Here is a 16,180-nt window from a genome sequence, read left to right as displayed (position 1 = left end):
CCCAAGCCAATTTGGCACAAACAATACCAATTAATGCCACGTTCAGGGTAACTTAAATCACCTTTATTCCCCATTCTGATTCTCAGCTGAACTTTGACGTCTTAAAAAGTGCCACTGCGTAAATGCACGGAGCTGCTGCCATGTGATTGGCTGATCATATGTCTGTCATCAAAGAGTTCAACAGGTGTAACTAACCAAGTGTTTGGTGAGTATATTGTATGTTTAAATAACTGTATCATATATCTGTTTTTGTTGTCTTACTGCAACTAGTTTTGCGCGTTCAACTGAGTAGATGATTGCTAAATGGAGTTATTTACTGCAAGACCACAACTACAACTGCTACTAACAGATTTGAGCTTCTTTAAAAGACATCCTCAACAAAGAACCAATTTTTCATCCAGTGATCCTGAATCTTGCCATGATCAAGACAGTTTACAGTGTGAGGCAATCTTACTGTACTGTATCGAAATGGAGAAAAAATTCTTGCAAATGCTTTCCAGGAATCAGTGAAAGCTGAAAGCATTTAGAAAGTAGTACGTTATAAGCCCATGTTACCTACCCACAACTTGAACATTATGGCCTAAGAGAGGAGGAAGAGGCGAAAGGTAGAAACGTTAGCAGCAAAGAGAGGATAGAACAGTGAGCAGTAAATGTCTTTGGTTTCACCAATTTAACCCTTCACAACATTTCCATTTTATTTTGACACGGGTCAGCATCTGAGACATTTTCCAGCAGAAATAAACCACTCCCAAGATAACACACGTAGCGGGAAATATGTACACCTTGCAGCCTGAGAAAGAGGAGAACAGGGAAGAAAAGAAGAACTGACTCACCCGCCTCATTTCTGACAGAGCAGCCATCTCAGATCCCACTGGAGTAATGTATCCTGACATACTCTGAAACCACAGAGAAGGTGGTGGTGAAAAACAGCATCACGTCTCTGATGATGGTGTAAAGGTCAAGTGGTTTTATTGTCATTTCAACCAGTGAAGTGTGTGTGCGTGTGTCAGTCCAGTCACTGAGTGTTCAGGAGTCTGACGGCTTGGGGGACAGTCTGGCAGTGAGGGCACGAATGCTCCGGTACCTCTTGTCATAAAGCAGCAGGGTGAAGAGTGTGTGTGTGAGGGGTGCGTGGGGTCTTCCACAATGCTGGCGGCTTTGCTGATGCAGCGGGTGCAATAGATATAAACAGCAAACTTCTCTGATGATGGTGTAAAACAGCAACCAATGTAGCTTTATTCCATGTCAAAACAGAAACTTTTGAAAACCTTTTAAACAAGAGGGACTTTGATTACATTATGTCCACCAAAGAAGAAATAATCATGGCTTAACAGTGATGACAAAAGCAAATTTTGATTAAAAAAAACAACAACTAGGCTTTAGGCTACAGGTCATTGTAAAATGTATATAATATAATAATAAACTCAACAAACTTGAAACTCATAAACTTAAAACTAAGAAAATGTTAATATTAGCTCACTTTGAATTTGATGGCAGCAGCATGTCTCAACAAAGTTGGCATGGGAGCAACAAACGCTAACGGGCTAACGCATTATCTTGTTAACGAGTTAGCGTCGTGCAGCCCCATGCACGGGGCGATCCGCGTTAACTCGCTAACGGAGATTTGCCGCGTTAATGCGGTTATGGCATTAACGTCATTTTAACGATTTAACACTGACAGCACTAGTTTTTATGTTTTATTGTGAATTACAACAGGTGAGGTACAATGTAGGTCTCACTGTGACAGCCAATACTATATCATGCAAGCTGGGGATGTGAATATGTTGACATTAGCACACCTTTAACAGCTTTGATGATGCTACTTACTGGTAGTGGAGTGCCTCTTTCAGAAGGTGGAATCATATCGGCAGTCAGTGCTTGTGGAGGATCAATGCCCTTACTGACTTTCTGCTGGATAAGATGCATGGAGAGGGCAAACTGCTCCCTGGTCAGCTTGCCTATCTGCCTTGTATCTGCTAAAGCCCTGCGAGAAACAACATAATTGACAGAGACACATTCGGTTCATTCAGTTAACCTCAGCTTTTATCTTGCAAAGATTCAGTTGAATAAAAATACAAAGGAAATGAACCATATCAAGCAGCTCCAAGTTCATTTTTCAATGTCACGTTTGGCACATTTTTTGGGCAGAGCTATGGTGCTATAATGATTTTCACCCAGTAATATCTCAGCAAACTAACAACTGGATGTGTCCGTCTTGTTAGCAAAAACTTCAATCAAGGATTTGTGATAAGTGGCAATATCTGCGGAGCTCTTTTTTCTGGTCCTGGAATCTGCTGTGGAGGAATTTTGGCAACTCTTCTTGGCAGAATTATTTTAATCTTAATTCAGGCACATGAGAGTTTTCTGGCGTTTTTTTTTTTTTTTTAAATCATGGTTTGGCGTGTATGACCCAGTATTCTGGATTAGATTTTTTTAGTTCTATTTATGATTATTGTGTGTTTCTGAATAGTTTGTTATTTGTTTTGGTAATTTTGAGTTTTCTATCCTAGGATATTTCTCCTCTTTGTTTCTCAGTTTTTGTTGTGTCTCCACCATTTGTAATTTGTTATTATCGCTAACTGTTTATAGTTAATTCCCTAAATCTTATCTTTCCTGCCTCCTGTGTTCCCCTTATCTGTTAACTCTTCATTTCCTCTATCTTTGCTTAATCTGTGTCTCGTTATCTTGGTGTTTGCTATCTCTGATTACCTCAGTCTAAGGCCTTAAAGATGAAGACAATAGCTCATCTATAAAGTATTTGTCAGAATTTTCCCAAATGCTTTTTTAAAACACAGCAATGTGTGTAAACCAAAATGTATGATTCCGGTAGGTCTTGTTTACCTGAATGAATATAATCATTATTTAAAAACTGCATTTCTTCTTTACTCTGGTTATTACATTTTATTTGATGATCTAAATCAACCAAGACAAATATGCAAAAAACAATTTTTCACAGTACTGTATTTATATCTCTCAAAATGGACTGCCAACATTTTCAAACATTTTGTATCACCAATTGCATTGAAGTTTTAAATATAAAATTCAGTTTTTGTTTTTTAAACGTATCAGTTATTGCACTGCTAATTAATAGAAATGATGAATATTAGTGTCTGCAGAAAACTGAGAAGAATTGTGGTTGAGTTCCTACCATATATGGGCAAGAAGAGTCTGAGAAAGTCCAGATTGCATGAAGATCTCCTTTACTTCCTGTCCACTGACAAAACCATCCATGTCAGCATCCGTCTTTAGGAAGATATCGTCATAGCGGCCACGCTCTGACACAGGGACCACCCAGTTCACTGAATGCTGAAAGAGACAAAGACTCACACTATGTCATTTTTTTTTTATTTTTGACCCTGTTAAAACTATCTGCAAATCTTTTACCTAGACTTGCAACTTTTGCATGTATGATTAACTATGGTTCTCCTTCTTTTCAGGAGATCACTTTACGTAATACATACATGCATACATACATAAGAATTGCACATCAGAGAAATGAACCTACAGAGACTTAGAGAGCTCCAACTCTTTAGGTCTCTATAGGGATTTTGACTGGAATCATCACAGCTCGAGTGCAAGAGAATATAAAATAATGGCTCAGGAAAAAAAAAAGTAATGTAGCCTTAGCTGCATTGTTATGACAGTATACTTGACCAAACAGTAACTGCCTGTTACTTTTTAAAGGGTCTACTTAAACACATCAACTTGAATTCACAAGAATTTTAGTAAATTTGTCCTCAGACTGTCACCAAACCTCAAACTTATCCGAGAGTTTTAATAGATTTAATTTGAAATTCGTTCTGCTAAACGATTCACTGTTTACATCAAGACTTGTTCAGGTTCAACTTAAGTTAACAACTGAGACTTGATGTCTCAGGGCGAGAGCAGGATGGTAAAGAATAAACTCCATCAATAACAAAAGCAGCTGCGTCATTATGGCAACACAACTTTGGCTCTTCGCAAGTATCTGCACAGACGGCATGCTAACGCTAAGCAGGCCAAGAACCTGAATCCTGGCCCCAGCCAGCAGCCCAACCCAAAACTTCAACAGGTAACAAACAAATGTATACTTTTCTACCTGTTTGAATTCATTTTCCTAATCAAGGATTTGACCCTTTTCAAATCCTTTTTAATAGTATCCTTTGTAATTATAGGCTACTTGGTGCACAATGATGGTGGGAAATATGAATTAACAATTTTAGCATAGCTGATCTGTTGTGATAATGAGAGAAAAGTGAAGCTGCTGATTTACCAGTCAGACTACGTTCCTCACCTATGGTCACAGGCTATGGGTAGTGAAATACAAGTGACAGAAATGAGGCCCTGGGACTAAACCAGGAGTAATTGGAGAGATTATTTCTCTTGGCTGGCATGGGAATGACTTGGTGTCCCCTTAATTTTTTTATAATGTTTATTACCTGTCCAGACTTGAGTGTGTGTTTAGGTGACAGGCTGCCAGTGCTGTTGAGTGAGTTCATGCTGCCATGGGAGGGTGTGGAACGTAGAGAATCTTTAGGTGGAGGAGGGCTTGCAGGCAGTCCAGGTAAAGAGCTGGCCACAGAGCTGAGACTCTTCTTCCTCTTAGATGGAGGGATGAGAGCAGAGGGGAGGAGTGCAGGAACAGGCTCTTTTTCCAAGGCCCGGTACACCAGGTGCATGGCCTAGGAGAGAATATCAAGCTAATACTACATATTTACTGGTTCACATACTCCTGAATGAAATGAGTTATGTCCCAAACCTGTTATTTTGCCAAAAGTCCAAACATGAAAGCCTCATTAGATTGCTCCTAACTTGCTCTGCCACCTCAGAATTAATTCAATTTCATCTATACAACAAACAGCAACAGTCACCTCAAGGTGCTTGATTGACTTCATCAGTGGCAATACTCAATTCTTGTTCACCTTATTGTCTTATTGTATCACCTTAATCTTTTGTCTATTGGGTAATAATGAAAAAACACAATCAGTTCTTTCTCTACTTATACTGATAATTCATTTGCTTGAATTAAAGCTGAGACATGACCATTTTTTCCATCTGTTGAAACACTGGCTTGTAGGCACGCACAGTTATTTCCAGCTAGAGACAGTCACACAGCACGAGAGCTTTTGAGTACCTTGAGTCAAAATTCTGTTCTCTTCTTTCCTAAAACTAAATTATTTGTGTTCATCACATGTGCACGATCCCTACAGTCAAACATGGGGTTTGAGTTTTCTTTCAAGCAACCCTACAAACAGTTCTCTCTTGCCAGTCATGAACTTGATCTCCAGAATTCCTGTTAACCAGTCATTCACATTACTTGAAACTAGAGAAGCAGTGATCTCTTACCCTTCTCTTCGTATCATTTTGTATTTACTTGGGTTATCTTGGTCTAATATTTAAATGTGACAAATGTGCAAAAAACTACTTTTTCAGCTGAAAAGGTTAAAAAGTACTGTATTCTTTCTCAAGATATTTGTAATACAGTTTGAGCTTTAATTTTAACCATTGTTGAGATAAGTATTTGTTATATTCACATAACGTTTCATAGAAACAGATGTTGTCAGTCAAACTTTTGCAATGTTAATCAGATGAGTATCACTCACCACTGCAAACTCATCTTTGTCTAGGTGGCCATCCTTGTCTATGTCACTCAGGTCCCAAACCTAACAGTAAGAAATAAACACGATTAGTGAGATGACTAATGGTAATTGAAAGGTTCACTAAAGTACAATACATTCAATTTCTTCAGAAAAAATACTATTTTCTAACAGTTCATGACATTATCGGGTGCCTGTCACTTGGAAGATAGAGCAGGTCAACTACTAATCAAAAGGTTGGTGGTTTGGTTCTTGGCTGCTCCCAGTCTGCATGCCAAATATTCTTGAACAATACGAGTGGCTCTCCAATGCATGAATGTTAGATAGAAAGCACTTACTTAGAAAAAAAAGTACTTGTATGAGTGGGTGTGAAGCTTTGAGTGCACAGGTAAAGTAGAAAAGTGCTACTTAAGACCCAGTGCACTTACCATTTACATTCATATAACTGAATGTTTCTGAAAGAAAACCCATTACATTCTGCCTTCAGTATTTTAAAGCTTCAACACAAACCAAAACGCCATGTTTACACATCCTTGGGCTTCTTGAAAGGCGATAGAAATCTAATTTTTATTTATTATTAAGTCCAAAAAAAAAATCCTAATTGGACTAAATACCTTCCCAAGGACATCCAGAGGTAGCTTGGAGTTGATTAAGACTGGGCGGACTTTCTCTCCTGACAGCAGGCCGTTGACTGGAGCCAGACTTTCAAAAATCCCATCAAATTTATTCTTCTCCTCTGGCTACAAAGCAAAAGACACACTATTTATTTCAAAAGCTTAAACATCTTGTGTTTATTCATACCATAAAGACAAACGTTGCTTTCCCAAATACAATTTTTGGAGCTTGGAGATACGATGGCAATCATCTGCTACAATTTGAGGCTTTGCACAGAGGGGGGTTTCTTAAATTATACATAAGCTAAACACAGCTTGTGCTAAATTTAAAAAAGAAAAACAGTCATGTTATCATAACTCATAAGCAAAGTTAACACAATGTATGCCATGTGATGCACAAACTCTGAGTGCTGCAGAAGCAAGAGCACCAACAGATTTTTCATTTGTGAAAAAGCAAAGTATCTGAATATTACAACGTTGTTAAGTTTTCAGAAGGATTGCTGCATTAAAAAAAAATCGTGCATTCTGTAATTAAGCAGGTATATGTGTGATTCTATAACTGTGGCAACCACAGACCGTAAAAAGTGAATGTCATTCAGCAGCGTCAAACAATTACAGGCCGCAGCAACAGGAAGTGGGCGGGACCTGAGATAAACTTTTCTAAATCTTCAGGCATGTGACTGAAGTAACTACCAATGAGAGCAAAGAATACAGGTCATACGGGTCTTTGTTTTTAATTCAGTTTAATTTTAGTTAGTTGCCAGAGTTTCTTGTTTCAGTTCTATTTTCAATGTTTTAAAACGTTTAGTTTTTATTAGTTTCAGTGTTATTTTTTATTTTATTTATTGAGATATTTTATTTATGAAAATCAGTATAGACATTACACTATAAGCATGACTTTTTGAATACAGTCGACACACGTGCTTGTAGAAATCCAAAGCCTGGATAAAAACATCCGTCAAACCTTCATCAGTCAGTTTGAGAAAACAAATTTTGACCACATTAAGGTGATGCTGGAGTGAGGCTCTGGTGACAGGAATAACCCACAATATTTTTCACACCCTCTTTGTCAGGACTCAAATGATCAATAGTCAGTTAAAGACCCTCAGGACCACCTTCAAAGGGGGCAGCCCCCAGTAGAGGTTTATTACCTGGGATTTTACAAACAAAGTAACCTCTTGGATGAGAGGCAAAACATCTTCATAAAACTAAAGACATTGAGTTGCCTTCTTTTCAATCTCTCAAGGCCCTTCTGTAATTATTGCTTTACTTCAACATCTCAAAGTCTGCGTCAGTGTGTGTGTGTGTGTGTGTGTGTGTGTGTGTATTTGTACACACCCTGACAGCCCAGTGCGATTCAGCAGGAACAGAGGCTGTGCTGCTTAGAGATGGACTGCTGGTGTCCTTCTGGAATCACACGTTACAGTGATCATTGTCCAACTTTCAAGAAAAGGTTTAATAATATAATGAAATAAAATGAGTATGACAGAGTCTGTTCATCTACAAAATGAATATGAGCAAAAGAATTATAATTCCAGTAAGCTGTAGTTTCTGTATACAAAATATGACAGTTTTTGCTTGAATGAGGAATACACTTACAAACTTCGGAGGAGGGACTGTTAGGCTGAGACTGGACAAGCTGACTTCCAGACTGTTCTGAGCACAGGCAACCAGTCGTAGAGCCACATAAAACCCCTGAGTAAGAAAACAAAGTGCTTCCCATTGTGTCCTTCACATGTAGTATTAAAAAGACTTCTACCAATTGCTTTTATTAATTAGAACAACAATATGTCTAAGAGAATTAAACATATTCTCCTCCATGCTCTCAAAAGTACATTTTTATTACTGTTTCTTTGGACAGTGTGATGTAGATCAATCTGTATATGTTTGCTTTTGTTTATTTACAGTCATCTCTAAAACTCTACCTCACCTGTTTGTCCAAGTAGCCTTTGCCATCAGGATCAGCCAAATCCCAGATCTGAAACACAACGCACGAGTATATGATTAAATGTAAAATAAACAAATGAATAAATGAAAAGATGAAATGGAAAAATAACATTATCAACCATTAGTCTTACGTTACTGTGGTTTAGACTGTTAGTTGGTGCACCACCAGCAGAGCAGGATCACAGTAAGAGGAGTGGGTGTCGATTATTTCTTTGTAACAATCTTTCTTGACGAAAATTGTTGGAAAGCGTGTTTCTTTCGCCTTAAATGGCGCCACAATTAAAGGAAAATGCATTTGTGAACTGAGCAGCATAGCTGAGTATGTGAGCTGTGCCCAGAAAAAACAGGAGGCTCAATAGCATGTGGAAGAACCAAACACAGCCACAACACTCACCCAGTCTTCATGGTGGTCGCCTGCTTGGTCAAACAATACTGTTGCAAGTCAGCCAGTGTAGCTGTGTTGTTCACTCCGGCACAAACAGCACGTCCTGATACCACAACTGGTCAATGGGCCGGAGGTCAGGACTGCAGCGGGCCATTCCCCCCTCTCCACTCTCAAATTCTAATGGTAGTGTCTGATAAACCCCGCTCTATTGGGGTCAGCGGTTGCATCTTGCAGGATAGAGTATGGTCCCAGAATGTGACGATATAAAACTGCAACTGGTTGCAGAATCTCATCTTAATATTTCTCTGCATTTTAACTGCCTTCAATTCTGACAAGCCTTCTTATCCTAGTGAGGGAGATGCCACCTCATACATCACACTATCTCCACCAAAACCTCTTATCCTATCAGTGCACCAATAAGCATGGCATTCTCCGCAGCTTTTCCACACTCCACACTGATCCAAAGGCTGTAGGCAGAACCTGGACTAAGATAATATTTCACCACATGTTCAGGCTCCAGTGAACATGTTACCAACACCAGCACAAGCAGGCCTGAAGGGGAAAGGTAATCATGGCCTATCAACTCTATGAGATTGGAGAATGGCTGTGTCCTGTCTGTCAGAGAAGATTTGGCAAGTTTTCCATGAACGCAACCAATGACTGGAAAAAAAAAGTTCAACGGGTCACCTTTCTCTTAAGTTTGATTTTAATTACTAACTTGATGCTGTTAAATTTGTCATGGTAGCAGCTTTGAATGGTAACTGCAGTCACAGAGAAAACTGTGTATCACTGATAGAATAGAGACTGAGAGTAGGTCCAGCCTGTTTCAAACTGAGCTGTCCTGCAGTAACAGTAACAAGTAAAGTGTAACACATTGCTTTTTGCGAGCAACGACCCCAGCAATGGTTACAACCTCTAACATGTGCAAACATTTGACCACACAACGTGCAATCAATTTGCACAAATATTGTCTTTGCTGCTCAGAGATGGTGGTGACTCTCAAAGCGGAGCCGATGAAAACAAAATGAGAATCGACCAGGAATCGAACTGATAATGGAATTGGAATCACTAAATTTATATCAATTATAATCTCTAGTTCCAAGTTTTCCCATTTTGTGGATAATGGCTCTCATTTCGGTTCCCTGGACTGCCAAAGAATTAGCTTTGTAACTCTTTCCAGACTGACAGATGTCAGTGACTTTGTTCCTCCTCTGTTGTTGAAAATTTGTGTCTGTTTGTGTGCACACACATGAGAAAACCTACACAGAACTATATTTTTACTTTCTAGATTAAAATACTGCCAAATGAAGCTGCCCTTAGTAAATGGTTACATTTTCCCCTTATTTTAGGTTCTCGTGGGTTCAACCAAAAATGGTAAATACACTGGTTCTCATAACGCACTTTTCCACTCTACCCGAGCACTTAAACCTATCTACAAACTCAACCATCATTTTGATAACAGATGCACAGCTGTGTGAGTGTGCCGACTAGTAAAAATCTAAGAGCCATAACCAGCTGTTACGTGATGTGTAACTTTGGTTACCTACCTTTCCCAAAGTAAGGTCAGGGAGTCCAGACTTTTTTAAGAAAAGAGCAGCTTCTGTTGGTCCTACTCTCCCTGTATTCCCAGGATCCACCTTAAAACAAATCACCAGTGCAGTGTTACAATCCATAGGCATCTCTCTCTTGTACCATCTTTTATATTCTTTTACACAAAATAGGTTGAAGCTTAAAAGTTTTATGTTTTGTGTCATCATCTTACCTGCCTGTAAAAGTTCTCATATACAGGGTTCCCACTGGACAACTGTGACAGAGAAAGAAATTTATTAAATGATTAACAGACATATATGACATCTACACTATTCAAAAATCACTTGCTTATCACAGTATAACACCCGGTCAGTTAAACTCAATCTGTCTAGTTAGGAAGTATAAACCATTCTGAATCCATTTTTCTTTCTTTGGTACAAATCAAAGAGACAGCAGGTGCACTGGTGAGGCAACAAGACAACAACCGAAAGGAGAATGGTTTTGCAGGTGCTGGCCAAAGACCTCCTCATCCTTCTTCAGTGATTTTCCAGTCAGTTTTTCTTTTTGTTAGTCTCCTTAACACTACTGCTAGTATAAGACAGCAACTGCAAGTCATTCAGGTTGCGCAGGTAGTCCAGCTCCTCCAGGATGGCACATACCCATATATACCATAAGAACGTCTGCCATGGCTTTCAGCCTAGTCTCATCTCAAAAATATGTAAATCGTGTCGACTTTCAGCACCTGACCTCCTCGGGCACTCCCCGTGGAACGCCCGACGAGTTTAAAGCTAGAAATCAAATACCTGCGGGGGTTCTGAGTCAGTCTTTATCTGGACAATTTTTTTTTAAAAAATGCGTGAATATCAGATTAATTTTTGTTATTACAATCAGTAGAGATTTCTGAATTACACTGGGGATGCAGTGAAGGGGCTCTGTGAACAACTAAATGCAACTTCTCTGATGATTTGGCAGAACAGAATGGCTTTAGATATGTTAAGATAACATAAGATAAGATAAGATAAGATACCTTTATTAGTCCCACAAGTGGGAAATTTCATGTTAAAGCTGTCGACCAATTGCACGCAGTGGCGGCACCATCTTACCCTCCGACCATACATACATTGCATGAAAACATCACATGGGGAAGACAGGTCAGAGAGGTATAACAATGGAAAATGCACAACATGAGGAAAGATAAGGAGAAAAAAATAACTCCCCCCCCAGACTGAGCTCCAACAGGGAGATCAGTTTGAGAACAGAAAAAAAACACCTCTGCACGTAGCACATGAAAAAACTCTTAATACAGCAAAGAACACATGACAAGCAACAGGGATGGGTAAAGGGTGAGAGACAGCCAGTGTAGACAGTGCATCCGGGCCTGCAGCATATGCACTGGTCTCCTTGATCCACCGTCAGCATCGGAAGGGAATAAGCGTCGAAGGCGTTTGGAGGGGGAGGGGGGGATGAGTGTACATCTGCATGTGCATATATATGTCTGTGTGCGTGTGTGTGTATGTGTCCAGAGTTCAGCTGAGACAGTGTCCTTCGCCCAGCCAGGTAGAGAAGGGCAGGGTATGCAGGATGTTCAAGGCTAGTTGTTGCACGTTTATCCCTAACAACACTCCACCTGATGACACTGTGATTTGAGCATTAGAGTAGCTCACCACCCTTGCTGATGAATGGGCCGAGCATTCGGGATAAGCGACCTGCAGTTGCAGTACAGTGGCCTTGTTGACTGTCTGCAGATGCTGCTTCATTCCGTAAATGAGAAAATTGGTCCAGAGACTGATTGACATTACTTTAACCAAGACGGTCTACATGTATCACCAGATAGGGCAGAAAGAGAACGACTAAAAAGATGACCTATGATGACGCTACTGAAGTGTAATACAATAATGACGGTTCTGTTGAAAGCCCAGACAGGACAGAGATAAGCCTGATGTATTAGCAGAAAAAAAAAAGAATGCTTGGACACTGCTAGCATAATAGACAGGTTTTTGACAGGGCTCCCACACAAACGCAAAGCAGAAGATGAAGCATTGCCAAACATGCTTCCAAACCAAAGAGGAGAAACCTGTACAATGGTGGGTAATGAGGAGAGGCTGCAGTGTGTTGTCTGTCTTAAAACTGCTAGCTTGAGGCAGTTTAAAGCCTAACAAGCGAAGATGCCACTTGGAGACAAAACATCTAGAGCACAAAGACAAGTCAGTTGACTTTTTCAGACAAAAGCTTGTGAATTGTCGTGCTCAACAGTGTCTATTTACTAAAGCTGCATCTGTTCCGGACAATTCTCAGCTCAGCTTCAACAAAGTTGCCTACCAAGTGGCACAGTGTAAAAAAACCACACACTATTGCGGAGTAATAAATACTTGGCTGTGCTATGGATATGGTTTCAACTATGACTGATGACACAACAGCCAGCAGACTACAGGCTATTCCTTTATCCAATCAGTAGGTGCATTTATGATATCTGAAAGGACACAGAGGAGCAGCTTAAGGTGTGTGACAGCCGCTTTGCTCTACAGATGGATGAAGGCACTGAGAGTAACAAACAGGAGGACTTTGTGGGGATCTGCAGACTAGACTAGCAAGCTATTGCTGGGAAATGAGGAAATGTGGACTCATTTGAATTTGAAATCATTCATTAACAACAACAAGCTGCAGAACACAGTGATCTCATGCATGAAAGAACACGTCTGCCCTTCAGAAACATTTCTTGAGATATTTTCTGGTGCAGGATTTTAAAAAAAGATGACTGGATCCGTGACCCCTTCAGTGCAACACCACTTGCTGGCTTCAACACATCTGAGGAGGAACAGTTCATTTATCTCACCTCTGATTCAACAAAGAGGATGCCGTTTAAGTCAAAGACACTGGCTGCATTTTGGATTGGAGTGGAGAAAGATTACCCACTTTTAGGTAAGAGAGCCCTGACCATACAGCTTCCTTTTGCAACATCCTACTTATGTGAGGTAGGCTTTATGCTGTGGCTTCAATCAAGACAAAATACAGATCAAAGCTGGGCATTGAATATGAACTCGGAGTAGCAGTCTTAACTGTTACCCATGTTTGAGAAGATCTGCAGCAACAAGCAGGTTCACACCAGTCACTGAAAAGAAAAATATTTAGCCCGTTTGTGAACCACTGCTTTACACTAAGCTTAAGGAATGCATCCCTCTGGACCATCTGGGTAATGAGCTACCAGAACTTTTTCTGTAAGTGGAGACATTTATTTCTTACAATTTCAGTCCAAAGAGTTGTGCTGACAGATTTCTTTCTTTGCTGCAACAGCTTTTCATTTATCATGTAGAAAAACAGTTAAATATTTAACTTCTTTCCACTGACAGAAAGGGGAGTTTCACTGGACCCACTTAAGGTGTAAAAATGACTTTGACACCTCTGACATAGAGGTAACACATCTGTGAATGTTGTGGACAAAAATATATGGCACTTAAAAGAAATACAAATAGAATCTGAACTTGGGATTTTTGGTTTATTATCATCTGGTGTGGATTATTTCTGTTACGCTTTTGTTGAGTCAAATTGTTACCAGTAAAAATGATCTGGAGTATAGCTAGCTAACTCTGATGTGATGCCATCTTTTCACACAGACCTCATACGGTTTGTAACCATCCCACTTTGTTATCCTTCGTCAAAAATGCGGGCATGTGACTGTGTACCACGGTTTAGAGCATACATACATACATAGTATTATCTTCAAATTTGGTAATTTAAGACACTGATTGTCTCAGTCTTTTTTATTTTGTTGGCACAAACCGAAATCACTATATGAGCACACTGCCAATGCATACAGCAGAATGCAAATGATAAAAAGTGTTACACGTAGTAAGGGTAAAGTATTGTGGGTAATCCTCAGAGTAACAGAGGATTAACATAGAGACCTCGCACTGCTTCACCACAAGAATTAACAATCCCAGTTTGTTATCCTTTGTCATCAATGCAAACACTAAATAAAGGAGCTGTTACTATAAAATGCTGCTCCAGTTCACCCATTTAGACAGCCCAAGAAGACATCACACAGAGGTCACACTACCAGTCTGTGATAAGGCCAGAAGCTTATTTAGTAGGCAAGCTTCAGAAAAATCAGTGAGGAGGCATAAGGAGAGAGCAACAGGCTGTGGTCACCACCTGTAAAACCATTCACTTTCTGGGTTTTGTATCATTATTGTCTCACCAGAATCACGGCCCCTTAAGGCGACTGTTGTGATTTATATAAATAAAACTTAAACCATCCATCCATCAAATGCAGCTACCACTATCACTATATTTTAAATGACATTTTTTTCTGCCAGCTGAAAGAAACCAAGCAAAAATAACCCCAGCAAGTAAAACATTTTTGCCTGACCCTTGGGGCCTCCACACTCCATAAGGCATTAGTTTTGGATAAGACGGAAAAAGAAGAAGAAGAACTGAGGAGAATTCTTTCAGTGCAGATAGAGGACGTGCATATCGCAACATAACAGGTCATTCAAATATATAACATATAACGCTTCTCTATTTTGCTATTTAAAATCCGTTCATTCATATCATGATATTATAAAACTGACGTGCAAACTCGGCAAGCAAGACTATCATTAGCGTGGATGCTATCAGCCTCGACGTTAACTCCCACGCTGAGAGCTAAGAACCGTTTTATTTCGGCATGACGAATCTTAAACAGCTCAATGCACAGCCTGCTTGGATGAGCGTTTATCCTCATCCTTGCAGTACTAGGCTAGGTTAGCTAGGACTTGCTAGCTCGATGAGTGAACGTTATTATAGTTTATTGACACTTTTTTTCATTTACGCTCCACTTTGTTGTAACCTTATGTACAGCTTTCGTGGTGCTTATTGTCTTAAACGTATAATAATAATCGGGCGACTGCATATTATATATTTCGGGCGTAGGTAAATGGCCACACGGCTAGGTACTGCCAGCTGATGCTATCCAGCCCGCTACCTAACGGTACTGCAATAGGCCTTTCTTTCTACTAGCTGCCTGCCTCATTACCAGCTGCATTTAAAGAGGAACTCGTCTTCAGTTCGCAGTTACATTAAAACCCACTGCCATGAATCACCTATATTGTATCACGCTTCGAAAAATCATATGTCTGATCTAAACTATAAGTCATATACTACGGCATCTTTACCTGGGTTAGAGATGTGAGGGCTGCCATCTTCCCTGTTGCTCCGGGAACGCACCCAACGTTCCTCTCCAAAACATGACCCCCCCCCGCCCCCTATTGGACAACGCCACGCTTCCCTGCATAAACGGAAGACAGTATTGAAGCTACACTTTGAAATTCTACATTTATCGTTAACGTGAATTCTTCGATGTGTCACAAATATTTTACAACCAAAAGCACAGATTCGCCTTTTCTGTGTGTGTTTGTGTGTTTGTTGTTAAGTTTATCAATTCCGTTTCAAATTTTATCAGAAGAGGTCACATATGAGGTCATGTACAATCTGATGCCTGTTTTATCTGCGATGAGCCTTTGTAGAGCTACGACGTAACCTACGTAAGTGATGCACTTGTGTTGGTGTATTACGCGTTAATTAACAGCTGATAGAGATAAATAACCAGACTTTTCCCACCGGTGTCCGCGCTTTCTTATAGTAAGGTTTTTTTTATGTTTCATTCTTTTAGGAGGCAAACACATTGTCTATGTAGTTTTTCTACTTTTTTGTAGATTCCCTCACGTCCATTGTGGCAGCTTAAGCACCCTTCAAGAATGTGACTTTTTATACTGATGCTAATACTAATTACAATAGTTGCGGGCTTCGTGGATCGACGTGTTACATTTCAGGACGTGTACGTGAAGTTAGCGTCGTACGGATCACAGGGGTTTGCTGCCTGATTTCTGAGCTACATCGATCTACGGAAATCTACGTCATTGTCACAGGAGTTACCCCCTACTGGCAGTTAAAGAGAATGCAGGTTTAAGGTTCCCGCAGTCCAGCTTTGATCTGTATTTTGTCTTGATTGAAGCCACAGCAGAGGCCACAAGTAGGATGTGGCAAGAGGAACATGTATCAGCAGGGTTCTCTTACCTAGAAATATGTTATTAATAATAATGTATACTTTATTGAAATTACTCCTCTGCATTTGACCCATTCACTCAGTGAAG

At 39.9% G+C, this 16,180-nt stretch overlaps 1 protein-coding gene across 8 annotated transcripts in view; it reads right to left on the bottom strand.

Moving 5' to 3' along the window:
- Window positions 1-15,266, bottom strand: part of LOC102791069 (epidermal growth factor receptor substrate 15-like 1) — a 53,474-nt gene extending 38,208 nt beyond the window's left edge. For 7 of the 8 annotated variants that reach the window (XM_087830886.1, XM_087830881.1, XM_087830883.1 and 4 more), the window contains exons 1-12: window positions 15,203-15,266; window positions 10,285-10,326; window positions 10,070-10,159; window positions 8,121-8,168; window positions 7,790-7,885; window positions 7,529-7,597; window positions 6,191-6,316; window positions 5,583-5,642; window positions 4,419-4,661; window positions 3,149-3,306; window positions 1,828-1,984; window positions 834-896 (exon numbers count right to left, since the gene is read on the bottom strand). In XM_087830886.1, coding sequence (XP_087687012.1) covers window positions 834-896; window positions 1,828-1,984; window positions 3,149-3,306; window positions 4,419-4,661; window positions 5,583-5,642; window positions 6,191-6,316; window positions 7,529-7,597; window positions 7,790-7,885; window positions 8,121-8,168; window positions 10,070-10,159; window positions 10,285-10,326; window positions 15,203-15,229 — 1,179 coding nt within the window. In that variant the 5' untranslated portion in view covers window positions 15,230-15,266. Of the gene's footprint in view, window positions 1-833; window positions 897-1,827; window positions 1,985-3,148; window positions 3,307-4,418; window positions 4,680-5,582; window positions 5,643-6,190; window positions 6,317-7,528; window positions 7,598-7,789; window positions 7,886-8,120; window positions 8,169-10,069; window positions 10,160-10,284; window positions 10,327-15,202 lie in introns of those variants that run through there. The other variant, XM_087830887.1, reaches the window with a different exon arrangement.
- Window positions 15,267-16,180: the final 914 nt, after the last annotated feature.

The sequence above is a fragment of the Neolamprologus brichardi genome, chromosome 17 (assembly GCF_056152115.1).
Source record: "Neolamprologus brichardi isolate AB-2024 chromosome 17, ASM5615211v1, whole genome shotgun sequence".
NCBI classification, from domain to species: Eukaryota; Metazoa; Chordata; class Actinopteri; order Cichliformes; family Cichlidae; genus Neolamprologus; species Neolamprologus brichardi.
Note: the sequence above shows the minus strand (reverse complement) of the source record. Positions and strands in the feature narration are given on the sequence as shown.